At 38.1% G+C, this 26,415-nt stretch overlaps 1 protein-coding gene across 4 annotated transcripts; it reads right to left on the reverse strand.

Moving 5' to 3' along the window:
• Positions 1-1,914: 1,914 nt before the first annotated feature.
• Positions 1,915-26,105, reverse strand: CHFR (checkpoint with forkhead and ring finger domains). Of its 4 annotated transcripts, none has more exons than XM_065646452.1 (18): positions 26,019-26,105; positions 25,401-25,548; positions 23,413-23,512; positions 18,311-18,420; positions 16,182-16,241; positions 15,816-16,028; positions 14,618-14,833; positions 13,735-13,891; positions 13,331-13,485; positions 12,595-12,757; positions 11,585-11,727; positions 11,054-11,173; positions 10,659-10,742; positions 9,860-9,930; positions 8,783-8,870; positions 8,500-8,607; positions 7,235-7,307; positions 1,915-5,278 (listed from the first exon to the last, which is right to left on the reverse strand). In XM_065646452.1, exons 2-18 carry the CDS (start codon positions 25,534-25,536, stop codon positions 5,236-5,238), a joined length of 2,040 nt encoding a protein of 679 aa, XP_065502524.1. In that variant the 5' UTR covers positions 25,537-25,548; positions 26,019-26,105; the 3' UTR covers positions 1,915-5,235. The 4 variants fall into 4 exon arrangements, with proteins under 4 accessions (XP_065502524.1, XP_065502525.1, XP_065502526.1 ...); XM_065646453.1 differs by lacking the exon at positions 26,019-26,105 and adding an exon at positions 25,859-26,007 and having other exon boundaries at positions 14,618-14,785; XM_065646454.1 differs by lacking the exon at positions 26,019-26,105 and adding an exon at positions 25,859-26,007 and having other exon boundaries at positions 14,669-14,833.
• Between the last annotated feature and the right edge of the window lie 310 nt (positions 26,106-26,415).

Here is a 26,415-nt window from a genome sequence, read left to right on the forward strand (position 1 = left end):
GACAAAAATATGTGGGCATTCCCTATTTTTCCATTGTTGGGAACAGAGCTTCAAAATAAAAGCCTGATGCTATACAGGCTGACAAGAATCCTATGTGCTAGGTTTCTTACTAGTTTCTAAATAGTTGAGAGTACAGGTTCAATGGGAAAACAATCCAAAAGATTTAACATTTAACATTCATTTAACATGAATCCTAACTTTGAGGATTCAGGGTAGCAAGAAAAATCAATTTATAACTTCCTAGCAGAAGCATGAACTGAGGTTTCCTTTCAGAAATCCAACCTTTAAGAGCAGTTGGTTACAAAGCATCCTACTTATAACTGTGGTTTTGTTTGTTTGTTCTTCCATGAGAAGGGCATGAGCCATAACACGACACATTTGACTCAAACAGTCCAGTCAGCTACTCGATTTTATTCTAAACAATTCAAGATTAATTTGCATTGCAAGGAAAAGATGCTAAGTCCTGAGCCAACACTTACCTAACAAAAGCAAACAACTGAAACTCAGCAGCACTGAAAAGAATACCCAACAGACACCCAATACGGCTTCAACATATATTCATATCTAGAAATGTCTTTGATGTTAAACCTCATATGGCACACTTAGCATTTTTTATAATTCACTTCCTATGGAAACTAATGAGCTTCAGGGTGAAATTACCTCATTGAAAGTCAAAATGGTGAAGTTTGAAGAAAAGAAGGATGACCTGAAAAGCAGATTTAGAAGCAATCTTTGCATATTAAGCATTGCTGTGGGAAATGGTATAATTAGTTTTCTTCAGAAGTTATTCCTTGGACTTGTATAAGTGGTATTTCAGCTCCCAAACATCATGCAGCAACAATGTTAGATAAAATAGGTAGAAAATTGCAAAATCCCCACACGTTCTTCTTAAAACCAAGAGATACTTTTCCTAACTTCCAGTAATGCAGTGACTATTGGTTTATTTTTAGAGGGCAGACTGTACAAAATAAGGCTGCCTTCCAGTAGAAATTTCTAAGAGGCCATGAGAAACCAGATTTTCAGAGCATAATTTAGAATTGACCATTCTCTTCTCAAATGCCTAACCCCTTTTACCTGAATCAATTTATTTTTCTCAGCTCTTGCTGTAGGCTAAGCCATCAGTGCTGAAGACTCAAAATATATACAAAAATGATGTATTTTGTTTGCAGAATGAATGAGCTAATGATGGATCTTTGACTGCCAAATACCACAATTTTTCTATTACATTCAAGGAAAACAGTATCAGAGCTTAAACACAAATTTTCCTACACAGCTGCTGATTCAAATACTTGAGACACACTGAGAGCTCTCACATCAGCACTAACTGTTGACATGAGGACATTGTCAGCTATTCCAGCTGCAAAAGGCCACATATTGTATTCTCTTCCTCACAACCATGCTACCATCTTTCTTTATTCTTTACGGAGGAAATGCTCAGAAAAGCTTATGCTGTGCCAGAACTGATCACTTGATAGGGCATAAATCCAAAATCAGCAGCTTCCTCAAACTAAATTATTTACAAGTCATTGGTTGACATAATGGAGTCTAACACACTTAAATCCACCAATGTAAGTGCAGGGCAAGCCAAAACCATTACAGCTTGTCTTTACGGTGTACAGAACAACACAGCATTTTCACTTTTACATTACACAACCATGAGTTTGCATTTCTTTTAAATGTAGCCTGAATAACAAATGATAGCTGGTTTAAGAACAGCAATATAGATTAGCTACAGCATTAAAGGATATCCAGCTTCAACTGTGGGAATAGCAGCAGCACAAAAAATCCTCAGACACTAAGCTGCCATCTGAAGCTTAACAACTGTGGCATCACTGTCCTCCACACCAGAATGGGGAGCAGACAAGTCCTCCTATTTACTCAGCAAGGGAAAAGCTCTATTCAGAAAAAGTTCTATTAATAGTGGCCATTTGAAATCTCATAATTTATACAGATTAGGTCATTGTAAAGATGAACACAATATAACAATTTTCTCTAGTCTGCCATTAAATCAGAGGTGTAATGACTGTCACTTCGATGTTTACCGTGTTGCAAGAAATTAAAATAGTATCCACTTTTTTAAAAGTAGTGAACTTTTTTACTTACCAGTATCTTGAAGTCATCTTGTTGACAAAAATGAATTGTATTTAATAGTTTTTTGCTTACATCATTAGCTGTAAGTCCAGTAGAAATACTGATGACCCTTTGTGATGTCACCTGACACTTTAAAGTTCCAGAAAATTTCTTGGAATGACAAAAAAACTCATGCCATTTCCAGCTATTACAAGTTCAAGGATGATATTTAGTTGTAAATCTCAACATTCAAATAACTAATAGCTTGACCAAGCATCAGAAACTGTTGCAGACATCCATTTCTGTGGTGAGAGAATATGCCACAGAAAAAACAGAAACAGACAACTTCAGTGATTTTTTTTTGGGGTTTTTTTGGGTTTTTTTTAATTAATAACTTCTTAGTTTGGGAAAAAATAAATCACAAAAGAGAACTGGAAGAACTGCTCTCCACCTTCTTTATAAAAGAACTTTCTCAAAGACAGAGACTACATACCTTGTTCACCACTATGTCAAACCCTACCACAATCACCTCAGTTTTCACAACATCTATTCTACCACATTTCATGCTCAGCTTCCAAATATCTCTTACAAAGCAGGTGGGGGTGTGCTTTAGGTTAAAAATAGGCTGTGCCTTTACAGTATTTAAACAATTACACCAAGCATAGTTCATACATTTATCACATTAACTATCACCTGGTAACTATACATTTAAAAAGGTCTAACGTATAGAGTATGTAATACCCATGACAGATACTCTTACTTACTTAAGAGCATATAAAGATCAGGATTTATTCACCCTCCCCATCTGCAAATTAATTTCTCATCTCTTCCTGCTACAATGTAAGTGAGAAAAATTTCCCCTTCATTCCATTGCACTACCGCAACCCTATATGCATAGAAAGGCAGATTAATTATCTGTAACAGGGAAAAGGAAGAGGGGTTTATAAAAGGAATTTGAAGAACCTCTACTGCACAGGTAGTTTAGATGTTAAGTACATGAATTTTTTTTGTTTGTTGCTTCCCCCCCCTTTGTTTTTTTCTTAAAGTCACATAATACATCCCTATATAAATATAACTGGAGTAAGTGCAAGCGAGGTTGTACATAGTACTGTAGACACAATAATCTTGACCAAAAAAAAAAGAAAAAAAAGAAAAAAAAAATCAGCACAGGAGACTTGAACACTAGCACAGTGACAAGTCTATGCTGAAAGCTCGTCTGGGGTGCGAGAAGTGGTGAATGAGAATGCAAAGCACATTTCTGCATATAATGTGCAAAGGCTTGATCTCCACAACTGCACTCAATTTGCTACATGCACAGCAAGAGATGAAAATGAGATCAAAATCAGCTGGGAATGGTTGTCCTGAGAAGATACGATTACCAATAAAAAAATCTAAACATAAAATACAAATACAGAAGCAACAGAACATTGTTAATAACACTAAAAGACAGAAACACACTGTTGTTGTTAAAAGAAGTTTCAAGTATTATTCCAGATACAATTTCAATCCTACTCACAGGAGAAAATGCCCAGAGATTAGGAAGAGAAGTCCACACCAAAGTGTATTTTAATACGATACAGGCATGGTCAACAGACCCACCCTTGCAACAGCTCTTTTAAAAAATAAAAATCTAAACAGAAATGCATCATTCTAATTAGCATTCATATTAAGATGTGCATTACTATAAATAGTTGTTTAATTCACTGACACCAGTAGACACGATGTGCTGCATCGTTTGTGCTCCATTATATCACAAGATATTGTGTGTACACTTTTTAACATTGAAGTATAAATCCTGCTCATAAAATAAGGCATACTTAAAAACAACATATTATAGTATCTACAGAGGTAACTTGGTATGCTTTCTTCTCATTCTGTTTTACTCTTCTGTGTACCATGAAAAAGAAAAATTGGTCCCAGTTGAGATTTGTCAACATTAGCTACCGGATTATGATGAAACAGTTCGGATCATATCAATTTGTGCGTGGGAGGGTGGGTTGTGTTGGTATTTATTTTTTATTTTAAATGGTGCTTGGGACATTTCGTGAATGAGTTTTGCAGAAGGCATGAATATAAAATCTGTATTTTTTATGTCAGTGACACCAGTGTTCCCCTTCATCATCCCTACCCCATCCAGAAACGGGTCCATATTGCTACAATTTGTCCAAACTAAATTATTTTCCGTTAGATTGTTCCTTCCAGTAAAGCTGCTATTTTCTGTTTTAAATTATAGCTTTTTTTACATATTCACCAGTGTATGCACACTAAAGAACAGCTGCATGGCAGAGGTACATATTTAGCACATGGTATCAAACAAAAAAAAAAATTAAAACAAAACCAAACAAACAGAAAAAAGAACCAGTGTGTCCCACTGGCTGCTCTATGTCAAAAGCACTGTTTGGTCTTCTGATATAAAACACTACAGAAGTAATATTAGCAGAAGTCTGTTCTGCTTCAAATATTACCCCAACTCTAAATGTGATTTTCAAATTTTTGTTCAATTATTTCTGCAATTTAATGTGAATAAAAACATCAACAGACTAAACTAAGAAAAGAAACTGTACTACTTCCACTATAACACTTCACATACGGTAGAAGCTTCAAGTTGAAAAGGCTGTTTAACGGACCGATTTCTTTTTAAAGTGAAAATTAATGTGGTTTTTAGCCCAAATGCAATGGGTAGTGAGAAAATATCAGACTACCGCAAAATGCAGTTACAAATATACACTGACAATTTCCTTCTTAAACATTAATGGCTCTTGAAATATCCATCAGATACTTTTACAAAACATTTCTATTTTAAGTCTAAGGATTTTATTAGTTTCTTCACAAGTAGTGCAAATACACTCCTTATTCTTAGGTCTTCCCAAAATATGGCTGGTTTTTGTGTGTGTGATTTCTGTCTGTGTTCTTCACCGAAGTGATACAGGGACAGTGTAGTCATGAGGATGGAATGCAATGCTTGCTGTACTTTCTTGAAAAAAGAACCCCCTACCTTATTCATGTACAGCTGTAAAATTCTACAAATCAAAAAGTTCACACCAGATTACCTGATGAAAAAGTTATTGACTCCCTGCTATAGGGGAACAGAGAAGATCCCCTGAAACCTTAAACTGTACAAGCAGTGTAACAGGTTTTTGTCCCCTCACTACTGACTATGAGTTTTCAGTTCTTGAATCGTGTTTGTTCACAAATGTGATTGAATTTCCTGAAATAAAAAAAAGTATTAAACTGTAACAAAGTTCTCAGAAGTCAGGCAACAAAAAAAAAAAAAGAGTCCTTCACAGAGTATTTTAAATGGTAAACACTTTAAAGCAGAACATTTACATGCTAACATACCTGTTTTTCAGAATCCGTTTAGATCATACTCTAGTACCATGTTATCTGTAACAGGAATTTCAACATCTCTCCTGACTAACCCTAGTTAGCTTTATTATGTACACAGAAAACCTGTTATTAAAAACACTCCTTTATACTTCTGCACACTTCAAACCCAGAAAGCAATTAAACAGGAATCAATTAATTAATTTTGCCCTATGAGTCATTAGTAATTTTTAGTGGACAACATTAAGCAAGTCACTAGGAAGTAGAATTAACCAGGCTAATAACAGATCTCAAAATAAACATGTTCTTTCACTGGCTTGGAAGCTTCTGCTGGAAAGGAAAACGTAAGTATTTCTCATTCTGTATTATTTAGGTTTTGTGGAAACAGCAAGTCTGTCTTCCTGAACTGAACAGATAACACAATTTTCTATGAGGCACTGTCTTCCAGTTCTCAAAAACATCTCATTATTCATTCTTTGTTTCTCTCTTACTCGGGTTATGCATCTCCTTGACACTTAACTGAAACGGGAGTTGGCGTGTTGAGTGTGTACATACGTACATATGTGGAAGAGATGAGACAAGAGACACCATGGATTTTCTCCCTCTTGTCGAATTAGATCAAAGATTAGAAAGAAACCTTGCTTACAAAACAAAACTACTTACCAAAACAGTTTGGCTCAGTTAAAAGAAAAACAGTATAACTGGGTATCTAGGAGTGGTACGACAGGATTGTTTGCTTTTGTGGAATTTAGGGACTAAAAGCAGTAGCCAGCAAAGTTCTACGAACAGCTAATGCTTCGAAAAAAAAAGGAGAAGAAAAAAAGGAAAAAAAACCCCGAGTCATTTCCATTCTAGATGGAATTATCTACCACAATGTCAGCTGGTGAGTGCTTTGATCCTGAATTAACTCTCTAATATTTCAAAACAAAATCATCCCTGGGAACACAGTCCTGTAACATGAAATTACATATAGCAGGGTTGCTCTGAATTATATCTGCAACTTAAGCTCCAAATTATTTTTGAAAGTTATTTGGTAAGACCCTCTGAATTTATATGAGACTGGGGATGAATACTTTACAAGTCTTCCTTATGATTTGCTTGCATGAGCTGTACAGGCTGGTTATTTTCAACCTATAGTACCTGAAATATTAAAGGAATTACGCTAAGTGTATATGTTCGTTGAACCATTAGAAAGATACTGCAGAATCTACTATTTGTTAAAGCAATTTCTCAATAAGGGGTAACAGCTCCTCTACCTTAATTTGCACTGAGAATTTAAGAGAATTATTCACAAAGAGGAATTTTTCTACCCTCCCTGGTACAGCTCTTAGGTAGATAATTACCGTTTTGTTTTACAAATCCTTCATACTTGTCTCACCACACATGCATCTTTCCATAAGAATGAAATTGCATTGGTTATCAGTGGCCTCGATTTTTTTTTTAAATCGAGGACCTTGATTTATTTTAGATGGGCATTTCTTGTGAATGACCAGACACCAGGAGTCCATGTCCCCCAGATGTGTTAAAACACTGGAGAAGGGGAGGTTGCAGATGGAAAACAAGACTCAAGAAGTGCCAGCAATAGTTTACATCAACTTACAAGTGCTAGTGGTGCTCTTCTGACATGCATGAAGGGCTTATTTCAAAGTCATGTTAAAAACAAAAATGACCAAAAAACCCCAAAAACTCACACAATTTTGCTTATGCTGCAAGAGTGCTACTCATGCAATCTCTGGCACAAAGATTTTTTTAAAAAAAACAACAACAAAACCAAACAAAAACAACAAAAAGCACACAAAACCACCACACCCCAAACCACTTTCTAAATTGTATAACTTACATGGCATGATGTGCTTTGACCTGAGTTCGACAGTTGCGTCCCCAGTAGCAGTCAGGACGTGACGTGACAGTAACTACAAGAAGAGTAAATTAAAGGCTACATTTATTACAGAAGTCATTAAATAAGGTGATGTAGATTATTAAACCACTGCTAATCGCGGTTACTCAGAGCAGGCTTTGTAGAGAAACAAGACATGATTGGCAAGAAATGACTGTAAACTATGCTGGTTCACCTTTCTAGAAACAAAGCAAACACTTGGTGAAGGACAGAAAAATTATTCTGAATATTAGGCTAATGCAGACTTAAAATGAAAGGATTTGATTCTCAGTGCTGTCAACTGAAATTTTACCATTTAGTTTCATAGAGATGGACTATACAGTTTAAGATACTGGGCATATATCTAGATACATTTCCATACAAATGAAGAATTTATTAATTTGCGTAGAGTTTGTTGTTTTTCCCCTACTTTTATGCACATTATAACTCAGCTGTCCAGCAGGCTGTTACACTAAAATGCACATCAATACTAAGGAGAAACAAGGTAGACTGACTGTCTTGCATCATGCACAGCAGCAGAACCAGAGTTCTCAATAGTTAAAGACAGGGAAGCTGTTGCTAACTACAGGAACTAGATGGACAGAAGTAATTTTTAAAATGAGACTGTTGGGAGAGCTTTAGTTACAACACATTTGGGATTGAAGGAGGCACAGTTGCTTGCATGCTATTTTATACTAAAACTGTTAATGTAAACAGATTTAGAAATAATTTATGACAACATTCTTGTTCCTAGTTGAGAGCTGGTAAAACGTGAAATTGTTCAGGAGGTGCATCATTTTAACAATTTAAATGGGAATATAAATTACAGCAACTAGTTCCTGTTCACTATATTCTGGACTTCAGTGAATTCCTCTTTTCACCATGACAATATATTTATTCTACAGATGAGAAATCATACTGAAAAGATTCCATTAGGAAGTCTGACAACACCTGTACGGAAACTTAGCAGGCGACAAGTAAATCAACCAGCATAAGACAGTAGCACTGCAAAGAGATTTGCACTTGGCTATAGGAAGGAGCTAAAAAAAAACCCCAATCCCCTACAAAGGGATGTCTCTGTTAATCTGAGGACTAAAAAAATTAAAATAAAAAATAAAATAAAAAAACCACATCACATTTGAATCTAAGGCTTTGAACAGAAGATACAAGGATGAAATTGACTTTAACACTTTGACTTTTCCCCCCTTACTGTGCAAAGCTATTCCCACCTGGCAATTCAGCAACAGGAATATTCTGCCTATACTGGTAGGCAAGTTCCCGAAAGCTGCGAAGGCCACAACAGTAGCAAAGCACTGTGTTCCCAGTAATTCTGTAATCTGGGGAGAAAAACAGTTTATACATAAGGTCAGTGAAAGGCTTGAGAAATCAGACTGAACAAAAATGTCACAGTGGCGCTGGTTATGTACACAGAACTTCTACACTCTTGGTAATATTACTGAGTTATATAGAGACAAAGAGTTATACATGGACAAAAATGAACATAACACATACCTGACAACATAAAAACACCTCTTTGAAGAGCTAAGAGACTTTCGTTTAACATATTTTTCCATGTCAAACCCCTGGATGCCAGGTAATCCTGAAAAGAACAATTTAAGTGTTTAATCTAGAAAAATCTCCAACACTATAAAGAGTTATCAAGCCATTCACCCTCAATTATTTGCAAATCTAGATCTAACTAGATTTTCAAAATGGGCTGATGCTGATTATAAGTAAACATTAAATACGTTTAACTGAATTAGCATGCTGCTTTCAGATCTCCAATAAAAACTTCCACTCAGTATCTTCTTTTTCAGAAGACTCCTACTTTTTCCAAAAGAATGCAACCAGATTAATTTCATTCACACCCTCATTTACCTTAAATCAAGATTTCATGCAGTTTACTTAACTTAGATAACCCTGTTATGGTATGGGCAAAATATTTTCCAGGCAACCTAGTGTGAAATTTAACTTGTCTGGAAAAAAAATACATTTAACAAGTCTTGCTTTCCTGGTATATTTTTTAGTGAACTATTTTTCTCTTTAATTAATATTTTGGATGTTACACTTTAGACTGTAGAAACTGGCTTCCCTAACAAATACTTCATTCAAGTAAAATAAATATATCTGAATTCTACAATGTGTCAATCAGTCATTTAAACTCAAATTCAGATGTTACACCTAGGATTTTGGCGTTATTGGCCCCCACTCAGACACACATGTTGGAGAAATTAAACATCAGGATTGCATGAAAGTGATTTTTTTTGTTACTGTTGTTAATTTGGGTGGTACAGGAAGAGCTGATGCTAAACGGAATACATCTCTAGAATACAATGCCCTCTTACACAGAAACTGAAAGGGCCAGGTTATCACCCCAAAATACTTCCAATCAAGATGCAGAAACTATAACTTCGGTCCAGCTGAACATTCCAGCTCATTAGATTTGCCTTTTAGAATGAGTTCCTGCAAGTGACACAATGCTGCCACTGTAACTGTTAGGCAGCTCATCACTATCATTTAATGAGTGAGTATTTCTTAATCTTTGTACATTTAGTATTATGCATCACACACAATGATTTTAAAACATACCTTTAGGATATCTGACTCGTAGTGGTTGTTATTCAGGACTCCATCTAAACACTTATCACCAAGATTTATTTCTAATTAATAAAAAAAGAAGAAAAAAAGTTACTATTTATTTTCCCAATCCCATAGGCCTCACACATTTTCTGAGGATTCTTCCGTTCCTGCAATAATGTGCACAGACTCATGGGAGCACCAAGTAAATGACAGCATTCAACATATGCTAAAGCAAGTGATATATAACTTCCAGTGGCAGAGAAAAGACGTTGAGATTTTACCATTTCACCTTTAGTCCACAAACACTATTACTAATCTGCACAAATTAACAGTGCTATTAAAGCATATTCTATTAGCTTCAAACTGCAGACGAGTGATTTCAACTGTCCCAATTTATTTTTAAAAATGTCTAAAACCTGGAGTTTCAGAAGTCTGCATGTTTAAGAAGGGTAGGGTTCTTTTCTAATCAGTTAACATCAGATGTTCAGTGCTCTTGCATTGATCTGTATGATTCTCCTACCAGGCTGAAATACTCTAATTCTTTTGATACAGGAAAGCATTGTGCTTAACTAGTGTAGTTTTCAAAGTCCATATAATATGAAGACAAGAAGTTAAAACCTCTCAAAGTTAAGACACATACCACTCAAGAATGTTTTACGTTTGTCAGGTGAGGACATAGGCTTAGTTTCCTTTTGCATCACTGTGCTACAAACTAATTATTATTTTTCTTAAATTACTTAAATTTCAAGACAGACAGACATTATTGCAAAGTGAGCAGGCTCATAAGAAACAGATTATTCCACAATACCACAAAATGGGGCCAAACAGCCAAAACATGCCACCCGAGTGCAGCCCCAGTATAAGTGACAGAAGGGTTGCAGACAAACTGTACCTGTAAAATAACACAGAAAGCCCCTGTAAGGACCTGCACACAACAAAACTCAGTTATTGTTCTTATAAATCAATAACAACAGAACCCTGATAAACTTGGTTAAAAACAGTACAACTTCGTCATTTAAAATAAATTCTATAGAGGAATAATAAATTTTATAAAGGAAGATTCTTTCAGGCTGTCACTACAAGAGTTCAGATAAAGAATATTTAAATAAAGAACACGCTTCAAAACAAACTCGAGTTTAATTAAAAATAAAGAGAGACTTAGTTCTGTAGCCAAGGCTTAAAATGAAAAAAAAAAGTACACACATTGCTGAGGAGCAACATGAGGATTCTGTTCACGCTCTGCTCTTCGGTCAGGCATTGGCTGAAAGCAGCAGGTACATATTACATGGCTTCCTTGAGCAGGACACACATATTCCTGGACAGCTAGATGAGTTAAAAAAAAAAAAAAAAAAAAAAGGACAGACTGAACAATGTACACAATTGCAATCTGGACTAGAAATCTTAGTGAATATTAGCAACATAAAAATCTGAAAGCAACAAGCAAGAAATATAACTTTTTACAAAGATTCCGTAAGAGAGCAGAAAAATGGCATTCAGGCCTCTAAACTACGTAGGTGTGTAAAATATTTCAACATGTAGAGCAGTTTAAGAACTATCGGCAATATATTTTGGACAACTACAGAAAAACCACAGTCAAATCTCGTATTTGCAAAGACACCTACACGAAGTGGCGATACTCTTGCAGTACTATGAGGGTGAGCTTGCTTAGTTCGTATTGGGTGTATGAGTTGTAGTCTTTTAGTATTGCACTACTGAAGATTTCACGAGACTGACCTGCAGGGAAGTTGGCAGATGTAGATGGCGCATCTCCCAGAGCCTGCGTTCCTCCTGCTTCTGTCTCTTGGCCTGTGCCAGGCAGAGTCGGAACAGAGTGTCTTCGATACCCTGGGCACTGTCTGCATACTATATATGGTTGACTGAAAGAATCAAATAGGGTCTTAGGAGATCACACCCAACAAATGCAAATATAACTCAAATCCCTATGCTAGATAGGGTGGGTCATGCTTTCCAAGTTTAAATTTGGAATTTCTTCATCCAGTAACATATAGAAGTTTACATAATTCAGTACCTCATAGCTGTGAAGAGTGCTGTAGTCATAACAGACAAAAGCTATTTTGTAGTATTCCTCAAGTAGGTTTTCTTTTTTTTATTATTAGAAAAGGCAGTGTGACTGAAAGCAAGACGAACAAGAAAAAGAGGAACAAAGCTGGAATAATTACAGGAATTCTTCTGTTCCCCTCTAGACATAGACCAAAAAATGTTTGCTGTTGGAAATAAAGGGGAGATATTTTGATGCCTGGGAATCCCTAGGTCAACAGCTGCTTCAGTATGCAATTCAGGCACATAAGAAAGCACAATGACTGCAGCTACACTCACAGGGTCATGCACTGCTTTATCTCCTGATAAGATCTTAGCAAGAAACCTGTTTTCTCTAAAGCAACATCTAATTCATAATTGGAAAAGGTAATTTCACGTCTCACGTGAAGCTGTTGCACAATTCAGGATAGAACTGTTTGTCATAAATTGAATCTTGCTGGACTTCTAGGAAGTTCTAATTTTACTTATTTTTTCTTGACTGTTCAAGGTTCAGTAGGATGGCCAATAGAATTGCCAAGACAATTACTGGTAAGAATGAACTTACCTGAAAACAAAAATAAAATTCATTCTGGCAATGATAATGGAAACACTATCAGCAATAACAGCGTTCATGAAACCAGCTCAGTTTGTTGGTTGCATTCAAACATAAGTAAACCTAATTTAGCACACAACTTAAATAGACATACCTGATATCTGAAGATTCGCTATCTACATCTGATAATTCCAGTAAATCTTCAGAACTTCCTTCCTCATCCGAAAAAGATCTCCGTACCTTAGGTTGCAACATGTCTTGAGTAATTTTGTTTCTAGCATCCATGCTACGTACATCATCTTCATTACGACATTTATCTGGCATGAGAACCAAATTCCAATTTCAAGACAAAAGAATACCTCACATCCCTTATCCCCACCTTGCTTTATTAACACAGTTACAGTCACTGTGTTACAATTACTGTGTTTTCATTTCCATAAAACATATTTTTGGATAACACAGTTCTAGAAGATCTTAGTTAAGTTCCCCTCTCTGTTAATGGAAGTGTACCTAAGTTTTCTTTTCAACAGGCCATGATGAAAGTTCATGAAATCCATATTCAAGTATATTTTTATCTGGGTTTAGGTGGTCTAGTTAGTCAGTGTCCTCTGTTTGATTAAACTGACATTCTTCTCATGACTAAGCAGCAAAATAAAGAATTCTTAGCATACTCAGTTATAGCATTAAATCACCTTCAATTTTCATCCAGTATTTGAAATATTACAAGAAGTTATTATGTCATATTAAATGCCATTTTCTTACAGCCACATCAGAGAAAACAGAGTAATAAAACACATCTAGAAATTAAATAGACAACAGTCTGCGTACATCAATTATGTAACTAATGTGTGAAATACATCAGATTCTGTTACACACACTGTTCAACTTGCCTGGATGCTGAATCAGATAAGCTTCAACCAAGTTGTTCAATATGTGATTTTTACAAATACGTTCTACTGGACAACGACAAGTTGGGCATAGAGAAGATCTTTCCATCCATCCTGAGTAGCAGGCAGCACAAAAAGTATGCATGCAAGGCTGCAAGCTAGAAAATACAAACATGAAAACAATGAAAGAAATTGAGTCAAAACACAAATCTTTCATTTTTCACATACGTTCATAACACACACATATAACTGTTTAGCATTGGTTTAACTACATAGATAGCGGGGGCAGGGGGGGCAGCACTCAGAAGGGCTTGCAAAAACCTAAATATCCTGGCCTCCTCAAACAGTTGTCACTAAACTTCTTATGCTATTACCACATGGTTACAGCTTTTGTCAGTCATACATACCTTACACAGTCATGCAGCAGCTCTTGGCAGATAATGCAAGTTAATGTTTCTTCCATCTTATCTGGTTTCACATTTGATGTTTTTCCATCTTCAGAGCCAATTTTAATTATACATTCACTCGGAGCTGCTGGTGGAAGATTTGGACAAACACCTTCACCTACAAAGACAGAAGATTCCACAGTATGTAGTTTTCAAAGTTTTTTTTTTTTAATGTATTTTTAAGTGTTAAAAAAAGACCTGAAAGATATACACAGATTCACTGTTCACTTGCAATGGTCCCACTAAAGGTTCTTGCTTTACACATTACAGCTTCTGCTACTGAAGACATTATTTTCACTGGACCAGAAATCAAGCCCATAATAAGCAAGAAACAAACTGAAGGAGGACTGATGACAGCTGACCTGACTCAATTTGGGGTGTAAGAGGGGGAATGAGAGAGGAGGTTTGCTTTTCTTATTTAATACAATACTAAAACATAAAACAACATTGTGAGGAAAAAAGTTACCTATTCCCTACTAACAAAACTTTTCAAGACCTTCTAGGTTTGACGTGCATGCATTTTGAATTTATTTCATATTTATAAAGATAAATAAGCACAGATCCTGGAAACATCCAAGGCCAGACTGGACGAGTCTCTGAGCAACCTGATCTAGTTGAAGATGTCTCTGCTCATTGCAGGAGGGTTGCACTAGATGACCTTTCAAGGCCCCTTCCAACCCAAATTATTCTATGATCCTTATGTTTCTGTTAATCTCACTGGGCTTCTGTGAAAAATTAACATAGTTTTAAGTTTCTAATTAAGTTTTTGAAACTAACTTTCAACAATAACATTAAAATAAAAGACTGCAGGGTGCGCTGCACAATACTGTAGTATTGTACTAGCCTCCTTTTAGTTTCTTCTTAGCAGGTTCCAAACATTCCTCCTCCCCCATACTTTGAGAATCTGATTCTGCTTTTTCTTTGTCAGTGATTTCTGAAGCGACTGCAGAAGTTTCAGTATTCATATCCAGCTTTTCATGTTCACCATGCAGTGCTCTGAGACACATGGGTTCTAAGATGGGGAAAGCAGGCACAGGAGTGAAAAGTGAGGATTGTGATCCTGCAAGATAAAAACAGAAACATGAACATAGCTGCACAGAGATATGGGACATGTGAAAACAACCGGTACTCAAACACTGATGATGCACACACATCAATCCAAACATCTGAATAGGAAAAAGTGGAGCAAAAAAGCAATGTCTGCATAACTACACTAAATGAATTCTGAGCCAATCTGATTAATTGGAAGACATGAGGGAAAAACAAGCTATTAGTTGTGTAACCCTACTTAAAATCCCCATTCCTATTTAAACTGTAGAGTCTTTATTCATAAGACCATTATCCACACCAGGTCTCCCTAACAAAGATGCCAGACTGAGGATTTATGCAATATTGATCATACATAACAGGTCAGGGTTACCGCAGAGGGCAAAGCTTTATTTTCATACAAGCATGTTTAAAAAATCCCAAACTGTGGACAAATGCCATTTTCTAGATAACCGTTCTTGCTCCAGTTCTATTTTAAGAGTTACGCAGCACTGTGGTACTATACTTGCCAATGTAACGCAAAATACTAGACTAGGGATCCATGTGGTGTATTTTGGCCTTGAGCTCTAAGCAAAGGAAAGGGGACCGGTGATTGGCAGCAGTAACATTGACAATTAGAGCAGTTTCTTGGAGTGACTGCATGAGCACAAGCACTCATGTTCACTTACGTTGTTATATAAGCCACATAGATTGGCTAAGTTTTCACCAGTGCTCCACTACAAAACCATAATGTAAAGATAGAACAATTTGGTATTTACATGCATTTTCTGCCCCTCTGAGCATAAGCAATTCTCACAATTGCCTTACTCATCCACCAGAATTTACCCTGCCTACTCAGAAAGTTAGAATGCACACATCCACCTGGTATTTTCACTAGAACTTTACAAAGCAAATGCTGGAGACCCACATGGGGTAAGAGATCAATCTGTTAAAATTCAAAACTGGAGTAACAATCGATGGGATATCAAACTTCAAATACTTGACATAGTTCTTACCAGATGTAGAAGGATTACCCTGCTGAACAGATGCAGACTCAATAAGAGAGGTAGAAGAAGCATTAAAGAGGTCAGATGTAGAAGTAGATGGCTGCGGTTCCTCATAGCAAGACTGAGTAGCTGACGGTGATGAGGTCATTTGGGTCTCATCATTACTTCTTCCTGTACTTGAGGTATCTTTGGTCACATGGCATTGCTTTTCTACATTAACTTCTACAATTGGAAGGGGGGAAAGGAAAGAAAAAGATCTGTGTGATAGTCGCCACACCATGGCTTCCGAATTCCAAGGAATCAAACGCTCTCTAAAGGGTTACTTTAGTCCTTGGAGACTAGCTCCTCCTCATGGATCTTGAATTACTTCCTTACCTACTGGTTCTTGAGTTGCATCATGTTTTGTGTTTAAGGATTCATAAAGATAAGCAACATCTGAAAGAGAACAAAATATTTATCAGAATCTTTAAACAAAAATTAACTAACCTTAATCTCACATAACTTCTGTTCACAAGTGGCTGTTTCTCCAAAGTGTCTGACAATGGAAGAGGCAAATGAGGGGTCACCTCTATATTACAATGTTAATATTTGTACTTAGCAGCACAGCAAGATCTTTTCTTCTCAGGAAACCAGGCAGAGCAGCTTTTGTGTGACGTTTAACTTGTGCCAGCCATGGAATCAGAGGCTTAATCATTTCTTAAACCTAAAATCTGCTCTGTGTCAGAACAAACTGTATTTTTACTGATACTTGAATGAAATTTCTTTGAAGCAGCTTATTATTTCTGAGCTCACATCTCAACTTCTTCAATCAATTTTATTTCATTTCTTTGTGAGATACATGAACTCTCAAAAATAGAGATTAGAACATGCCATAAATTTAATCCAGAAACTGATTTAGTATCTATTAATAAAACCATCTGGATAACATCCCTTTCTTCTCCATCTTACTTCAACCTAATACAGCTCCAAAGATTCCCCTAACTTGCTACTTCTTTTCACTTCCGGCCACCTAGAAGCAAATAAGACTCTCTTAGTTTGTAGTAATCCTTCTTCTGATCAAAAGTTAGAGTACTGTTTCCTTCAAAACTACTCAGAACAGCCAAATAGGCATGCGAAATCTAAACTCTCTCTCGGTCTTTGAAGATGGAGAAGCTGAAAAAGCAAAACTGAATGCTTGGTAGTTCAAATATTTGTTAACCCAAACAAAAATCAGTGATTCAATTCATTATCAAGGACCCGGAAAATTTGCTTGAGTTCTTCCAAGCAGAACTAACTGCACTAGTGCCATCTTAGAAAGGATTTGTGAGATAAACAAGCCATACCGACGAGTACAGCTTACCACTTTTTCCTGTAACATTTACTATCAGACAGCATAAATCTGTCTGATTTATCTGTACATAAATTAACAGCAACTTCGTAAGTCTTTTCCAGAAAGTGAGTGCTCTCTACTAAAATTTAAATATTACATATTTTACACTTAAAAGAAGAATTGCATGCTAATAGAGCAGTCAGCAGGGTCACAACACATATGTAAAAGAAGAGCTGGCCCATTCCCTCTCTCCCGCATTTATCAAAGTTGAACTCCATCAATTAAATTATTTCTGTAAATCTTTTCAGTCAGTGTTGGACTTAATGATCCTGTATAAATGAATGAAATTAAATGGTATGAAATGAAAAGGTATGAAAGTTCTGCTGCCTCAGTAGTTATCCTTTCCCAAATCATTTATGAACATCTTTAAGACAGATGCCAACACAGACCGTTCATTAAATCTTTTTAAAATTTCATTCCACTGCAAAAGCTGAGCATTTACACCTAAACCTTGTTCCCCGACTTCTACCCAGTTAACATATGAAAGAACATCACTTCCTGCCCAACAACAGCTTGGCTTTCCCTTTGAGGAAAGACCCCCCATTTTTTTTTTTTTTAACTAATTATGTTATTCAAATTGCATCATCCTGAAAATGATTCCTGAAAAGAATTATATGCATCTAGGGCATGATTCTTCTTTAAGACTACACAAATATTTTTTCCAGGTTTACTAATTCTACTTTCACTATAGGGCTTTCCCCACTTCCCTCCCATTTTGCCTCTTCCCTCTTTAGAACAAAATAAAACAAAAAAAAACAACACAAAAATATGCTTTTGCAGCTTTTCCTTCTGGTGCCAAAAATTGCTGCAATGTGAGACATAAAGCATCACTAACTACCCCGGCAATTTGACTTCTAAAAGAAGCACTGGGCACGTGATCAGGACCTCATTAGTTACCATTCCATGCATTAGTTCTTCCAAAACTACTTCTAGGCACATTTCAATTTCAGACAGTTGCTCAGATTTGTCCTTGTAAAAACTGGCACATCCATGATCTCTTCTATAGAGACCTGTCTTTAATAAATTATTTGTCTTAAAATTGACCAATTCTCTATTAATTGTACCGATATTTTTTTTCTCTTATGACTCAAAGAAAGTTACTAAGCATGCCATTTTAAAAATGTCATTTACTTACTGTTCTCTGGCTCATTTTTTCTGTAAACAACATAGATCACATCCCCAGTCTGTAACGGGTATGTCTGCTTCTTTACTACTTTCAGTTTATTAATTACTGTTCCATTAGTACTGTAAAAAGAAAGAAAAGATAACTTAGCATAAATGTTTTCATAATTACATAGGAGAAGGAAGGGAAAACACAAGATACTTTTAATGAAAAACAAAGAAACAAACAATTGGCTCTCAAAAAAAAAAAAAAGTAAGCCAGACAAAAGTGCAGAGCTACTAGGATCTCAAAGCTCATTTGCAGCTACTGGTAAAGAAATGGCATCTGAAAAACAGACAGACAGACACAAGATCCCTGACATTTGGCCTGTGTCTCAAAATAATTAGATGATTGCTCACCCTTTAAGTACAAACAGGAAAGGGCAATAGGAGTTCTGTTAAAAAAGTTCTAGGTTATGTTTTCCAATTCACACTGGGAATCCCCTAAGACATTATGCAACAAAAGAACTTTTCCTGTACTGTCAGGGATGCCATGAAGCATTAATTTTCCTCCCCTCTTGCTTGAAACAGTAAAAAAACCCCTAAAATTCCAAGATTACTTAGACTGTTTGCAACTCAAAAGCAAGAAGTTCGTAAGGTGGAAAGAGCGTTACACATAATTAAAAGATGAGTTGGAACGAATCGTTTTTGCTATTGATAAAAACTCCTAGACTCATAGAAGAAATTAAATTGGGGAAGAAGAAAATGCAGAGTATTGCTAATTAATGGAGGTCTCTGCTCCTTTCCTATGGGTGATATTTTCTACACAAGCTATTAGTGTTTTATAAATGAGTCAAGTTATTCAAGTACGAAATAACTGCAGCTCAGTTGCAATAAGCCTCTTCCAGGGCTGCAGCATTCGAGAATTTCAGACTTCTGCCATTCGAAATCTCAGCTATTAGTACCACATACAAACGAACAGAAAATGTGTTTTTTCCGACTCAGCAGAACAAGCTGCCAGCAAACCTCTGCTGCCACCTCCTGGAGCCACCACTTACAGAATCACCCCTCTACTGTGCCAGTCTCCGTTCTTTTAATGTTCACAGAAATAGTTCTGACTGGTAGGCTGAGGAGAATTTAGTAGCACAAAGGACACCAGCGCCAACTGAAGATCAAACTCTGATTTACCCACAGAAAGAGAATATCCACTTGCCTGTCACCAAGTATCAGCGTTGTGTAAATAGCTTCCTGCTTTGAAACATCACTTACTACTTAAAATCCTTAAAAAAAAAAAATTCCTAGTACACAACAAGAGGAGGTCTTTAAAAAGAGATTACTTTAGTTGCCTTTAAAATTTCTTTTTCAAAATGGAGAATTTTACAATTGCTTTTACTTAGGGCAAGCCAACTACTGCCTCCACTGTGTTAGGTCAGCTTGTATAATTTGTTTTCTTTCAAGTAGTATAAGGCAACTAGTGGATGGTTTGGAAAATAAAGCAGATACATACTCCAAAAAAGGGCGAGTCTGTGAATATTTTTTTGTACTATTTGCTAACTCTTGGCTTTTGTTACTTCCAAACTTCTATTTACTCAATAATTTTGAGTTCTTTACACATTTTCTTTCACCTGCAAATCTATGGCAATTCTTTCCAAAGCAGATCCAAGAACTCATTATGCTACCAAGGAGCTAAACACCAATGTTGGCTGTCTACATATATTTGATGATATTCTCTGGTTTAGCTACAATACAGAAACAAAGTCCACTCAGTTCAACTGTCCCACACTAGCTGCCTCCTTCAATGCATTTGTTTCCACCAGAAAAATCTGAGCTTGACCACAGCAATGTTTCCAAGCTATTTTCCACTTCAGAGAAGAAAAAGCTGATGTTGCAGTATTTTTCTGGGACTCAGGGAATCTGTATTGCCACTTCAAACATTCAAAAATCTTCTTCTTGCACTGCTTGATTTTTTGGAGCTCCTCTGATATTCGGCGCAAACACTGGAAGACCCAGAAGAAGACAGTCTTCTACAAGTAGTAATATCAACCAGTTTAGTCTCTTAATTCAGCAAATGGTAGCCACACTTCGTATCAACTCCCAGGTGAGCAGAACACGTAAAGCATTTGGGTTTTTTTAGCTACATAGAAGTGTAACATGCATAAACAGCTAATTGGTAGTACTCCATAGGTGCAGTCTTTCTATTACACTACCTTTGTAGCAAGCCCCACGTTTCTATGAATATAGAAAATTAACTTTAATTTGGCTTTGTAGTTTTCGGCTGGCTGCACCTTCTGCCTCGGGGTGGGGTGAGAGGAGTGTGTGTGTGTAGGGAAAAAAAAGGGAGGAATGTTTCATCATTCACAATTCCTTTAGCTTGTATTATCATGACATTGGTCTAAACTAATTCTACCAGCTACATGCAACTGAAACTAGGGGTGGCTTCTCAAGTTTATATTTACAGCTATGGTCTGAGACTGCCATGATAGGCAAACATGGCCCGATCTGTTGTTTGAAATGTCTTGAAATTTGGGAAAACATCGGAGAATGACAATTATAAGCCATTTCCTAGATATCCTAACTAGGCCTGGTATTTTTCCCCCAAATTTAGCATTCCATTCTGCACCTTCTCTGAATATAAGCCCTCTCGGGATCTATGCAGGGACTTATCCTGGTTATTTTCACTTCTACAACCTAGAAGTAGAGACAAAATACACTCCCATCAAGCTTGCGGATGACACTGAAGCAGGGGCAGAGCTGGGCTGCCACTCAGAAGCACTTAGGCAGGCTGGAGGAACGGGCTGACAGGAAAGTCATGACACTCAACAAAGACAAACCCTAAATCCTGCACCTGGGATGGAATGACTACCTGCAACAGCACAGGCTAGAGACCAAGCAGAAAGGGTTCTTGCTGGTGGATCCTGTGAACAAGTATAAGATCACACAACTGGGACTTAGGCCTAGGCACAGGACAGCAGCGCATGCTGGCAGCAATGAAGGCCTACAACACATTTGGCTCTATTAACAGTGGTGTAGTCAGAAACTCGAGTGAAGCGATCATTATTCCCCTTTACTTGGAACTCACTAGTCCATACCTAAAATATTATATTTGGGGGTCATCTAGTACAAGGAAGGTCTTGATAAACCTGAGCAAGCCCAGTGGATAGCCATTGGCATGGCCAGAGGGCTGGAGCACAAGACTTCCGAGCTAAGGGGTCAGGGGAACTGGGCTTGTTTTGCCTGGGAGAAGAGGTACTTAGAAGAAAGTTACCAAGACAGAGACATGTTCTTTACTGAGATAACATTAGTCGTAACTTGAAACAAGGAAGATTCAAACAGGATGCAGGCGGAAAAACAAACAAACAAACAAACAATACTGTGAGGGTAATTACAGTCTGAAATAAGGGCCCTGAGAGGCTACAGAATCTCTGTTCTCGGAGTTTTTCAAGACCTGACTAAAGAAAGCCTCAACAACCTAGTCCAGATCCAGTGGTGGCCCACCTTTGACAGAGTTTGAACTGAGTGACCTCCTGAGGTTCCTTCCAACGAGAATAATACTGTATGTTCTGTTTTACTTGAGGAAATAAAATAAAAGGAAATACATAACCCATGTCAATATCTGGACGTGAGTTCCTTAGCCTGAAAAAGACTCCTTTTAATATCAAGATAGCAACTAATTGATCAAGAAACAGGAAAGGAGCCGCAGTGCAAAAATCCTACTGAAAGAAAAACATAAATTAAAGCTTATATATTCTGCCAGTGCCCCCTAGAAAAAGTGCATGCCATTCAACTAGAAGGTTCGAAGGTTTTTCAGAATATTCTTTGAGAGATTTTTGTCAAAAGCTCAGCAGGTATTTGATACTAACTCTGAGCTACCAGAACAAGATATTTAATTGCATTCTGGGATGTTAGAACAGGGATTCAGCATGATACCCTTCAAAACCTCAAACATGAAATTTCCTCTTTATGTATGTGAATCAATATATTTTGAAGTGGCTTCTTCATCTTTGGGTAAAATGCCCTCCAATATGAAAAATGAGGGAAGCTGGCAGAAAAGTATTATTATGTTTCTTTACTGACTGTAATAACCTGGCAGAAAAAGAATGTGGTTTACAGAAGCATTTTAAAATCTCAAGGAGTTCTTGAAATTTAATAAACAAGAAGCTTTCTGCAATCTTAAGACAAAAAATCCTGTCAAAAATGAAGCTGATGAAAATTGGAAGAGGGTTACAATCTCCTCCTAAGAAACACTGTTCCATTCAAATTTTTATCTCAAATTTTACAAAGGAAACTAGAAAACAAACTAAAATCCATTGGAAACCCCCCACAACCCCTGCACTGCTATTTGTACTCCCACAGTAGCCTCAGAACTCCACAGGCATCAGCCTCACCAGTATAGCAAGTTCACTGGCTTTCAATATGTGAACAAGTATGTAATTAACTTCATATACTAAAACTAATTCCACTAAATTAGTTTCACTTTTTAACAATAGTTCCAGTGAGGTATGTGCTTACATTTTTCTACATTAAGGACCTTAGGTCTCACACTCCTAACTTCAAACAGAAATACCCAGAAAAGAAAATAATCATTCTGGTTAAACAAAAGAAAACAAAACTGAAATATCAATAGTAGAAATCTAGCAAACATATTTTATGATTAAATTAGACTGAATAGACTCTAATCTCCATGTGACGTGCCCACCACAGCTGCTAGACCACTGCAGTACCTATGACATATAGACTACTCATATTTTGAAAACCAGAAAGATATATAACAAGTACAAACTTTTACTCAACATCCATTTCATGCTTTGAGATCATCATTGCAGGTATTTTTCTTCCCTACACAAGTGCCTGAAATGAGGCACACTCGTGCTTAGAGCTTTCGAGAACACTGGCATCACTTTTTTCGCAAGTCTAAAGAACTATAGAATCAACAGTATTTTTCTTCCAGTAAACTATGAAATCCTTCATAGAGGAAAAATGTTTAGAAAGAGCCAAAAAAACCCCACATGGAGACATAAAAGCGCGGGTGGGGGGGAAGAAAAAAAAGAGAAGGATTTACTATTGATGCCTTGAGCAATACACAAGCTTTTACTTCACAGACTAAAAAGAAGGGTAGAAGTCCACAGAAGAACCAACCTTGTATCTTCTAATGACACCTGACCAGATTCTTCATCCACTATGATTTTACAGTGATCTCCAGACACCAACTTGTTGCCAGGGAAAGACAAGTCACAACCTTAAAAAGAAAGCATGTTTTCCAGTGTGCTTAAAAATACACATTACACAGACAGATCAGCATTCTACATGGCTATAAATGCACAACAAACTGACTCATGTACATCTGCAATAGTTCAAATCTTCTACTGGCATACAGGCAGCAACACAGTCTAGTATGTGATACAGAAATACAAGCAGTGACATAGCCCCATGTGCTGATATAAGCTGATTTCAGCCATTTCAAGATGTTTTACATCCCTTTTTTCCCCGCAATCCTAGCCCTTGCAGATAGAAAATAAATCGCAATTACCCTGTTCTAGAGTGTTACAGAGATAAATTCACACATATTCGAAGTGGCCAATCTAAATTCTAGAGGCATTCATCACAGAGCACCCAGCTCTTTTTCCACATCATTGTAACACTGTTCCATGGGATTTAATTTCTGCTTCATCCCAGTGTATTGGGGGAAAGTAGTAAGAACCAACAGCTGATAAATAAGAGTATCACTGTTTTATGTTAAAGCCTTTTTCTTTTGTTTATTTTTAAATAGGAAATTTTTCCTTATCTCTGTTGACGGTGCTATTATACTAAAAAATGACTCAAAGTACTTGCTTACACAAAAGTTATAATTAACAAACATGATTCACTTCCACCTATTCACACTGTCCGTGCACTGTATCTCAGCCTGCAAGAACAACGTATCCAGAAGGAAAGTCACCGCCACTACATCTGCTGGTGACAGTTTGTCACTAGTCTGCTCCTCATATTCAAGGAACAACCGACAGCTACAGAGTTCACTGCTGCCACACAAATTGTGATGCGAGGAACCCCACCAGAATTGAGTCGACTAAATTTTATTCAGGAGCATGCCAACATTTCCATTGTATTCTAGGGAGCTGGACTTTCATATGGGAGCATGAACGACAAAATGCATTTCTAATGCTCCTGAAGATTTTCTAAGTAATACTTATGACCCAGAGCTTGGTATTCTTGTAACCACTTAGTTTATTAGTCCATTAGCGAACAGTTATGAAAGCAATAGAACATGCAAAAAATTCATCTTTTTCCGCAAGATAACCCTCAACTAGACCTCAATTAAGGAATCTACCCACAGCTCAGATAATGTTAAGCAATCTAAATGTATATTACCAAATGTAAATAAGCAAAATATTTTTCTTACAATACATCATGTGAATTTCTCACAGAGCTATAGCATCTGGTGTTTGTTCAAGACTATTTACAAAATGCGACTGCTCAGTCCAATAGCTTGAACTGATCAACAGGGAAACAGAAAACTAGTGCTGTCGGGGCAGAGTGAAAAAAAGAACAACCCACTAAGATGATCGTTTTAAATACAGTAAGCATGAAATCCTTTAAAATAAAGGCAAGTAGTGATAGCCCTAGTCTCTGAGAATTGAGCTTTCAAATCCACTCTCAGAGAAACTTTTGGTACTTGTTAGCAATCTTTATACAGTCAGAAGAATTAAGGGCTTTTATGTGGGTGTTTTCTGTGACACACAAGTATTTTGCGTGGCGGTTCCAACTTATTTTAACCACAGAAACTAAACGAGAACATAAACAGGACTAATACACAGAAACCCTTCTGAATGAACAATCGTTTTTTTCTTATTTGTATAAACTGTCACAGAGAACTCAAAAGGCATATTGACTTTTAAACAGGCACATTTAACAAGCTGGTAAGAAAAGGTCAGTCTAAAACTTCCTCTTCACACAGAGCCAAGAGGTAAATTAGTAGTAAGATACCGTCTGGCAAACACCTCCAACAGCTGGAAGCACAACACCCAACTAACTTCATCCACCTTCTAGCGTTTTAAGCGCCAGGAGGCTGAATCGCTGCTGTCCCCCGAAACACCGCCCTAGGCCAGCGCAGCGTGTCCCTGTCCCACCTTTCTTCCGACCAATCGTCCATTCTCTTTTCAGCAGCAAGACGTGCGGCTCTGCCTCCTCAGCACCCAGCCGGATCAGCTTCCCCCAGGGCTGCGGCTGCTGCCGGCTCTGTTCGCCTCCTTCCGAGCGCTCCATTTGGATTCACATCTGACAAAAACAAACAAAGCGAACCCAAACTCCACCATCACACGGCACCCCGGGGGAGAGGGCTCGCTCGGGGCCGGCAGCCACCTCCCCGGGGCCGGGCCCCGCGCCCCACCGCCCCCCGCGCCCCCAGGGGCTCCCCCGGCTCCTGCCCTGCCCGCTTCCTTTTGTGCGGCGCTGGAAAGCCCTCCCCCTAGGCCACCCGCCCCCCCCGCAGCCAGCCCTCCCGCTTCCCTTCGGCTCCAGCCCACAGGGCTGCTCCCAGCCCGAGGGGCAGCGGGCTGGGCCAGGCTCCCTCCGTCCCTCCGCTCACTTCTCTCCCCAACTTTCCGCCTCCAGCGGGCCCCGCTCCCCCGGCGGAGAGGAGCGGCGAGGGGAGGGCAGGGGGCGCCGCGCCCCCCACACCCCCTCTCCGGCCGCCTCCGCCCGCCCCCTCCAGGCCGGCGACCCCCCGCCTCGGCGCCGGCCCTTACACCCCGTCCCGCGGCCGAGGCGGCTCCTGTCACCAGGCATTGCCACCATCAGCTGATCCGGACTGGGCAGGGCCAGGCCTGCCATTGGAGGCGGCCATGGAGAACGCACCGGGGGGAGAGGCGGACCTTCCGGCGCCCACCATCGAGTCAAGCGAACTAGAGTGTCGCATTTTCCGGCGAGGCCGCGGCGTGCCGCTGTACATAGGGCGATAGCGAGGTTCGGGCCCAGGAGACTCCTCAGCGGACATCTTGGGTGTGGGCTGGCTCGCAAGCTGGACAAGGCGCTCGCCGCCATCTTTGTTGCGGGCGGATCGAGTGCCTCACAGCACGTTGTGTGTGCCGGCAGAGCTCTTTAGTCACTTACAGTAAAAAACAATTGTCGTTTAACTCTTCGATG

This window comes from Caloenas nicobarica, chromosome 16 (genome assembly GCF_036013445.1).
Source record: "Caloenas nicobarica isolate bCalNic1 chromosome 16, bCalNic1.hap1, whole genome shotgun sequence".
Classification (NCBI taxonomy): Eukaryota; Metazoa; Chordata; class Aves; order Columbiformes; family Columbidae; genus Caloenas; species Caloenas nicobarica.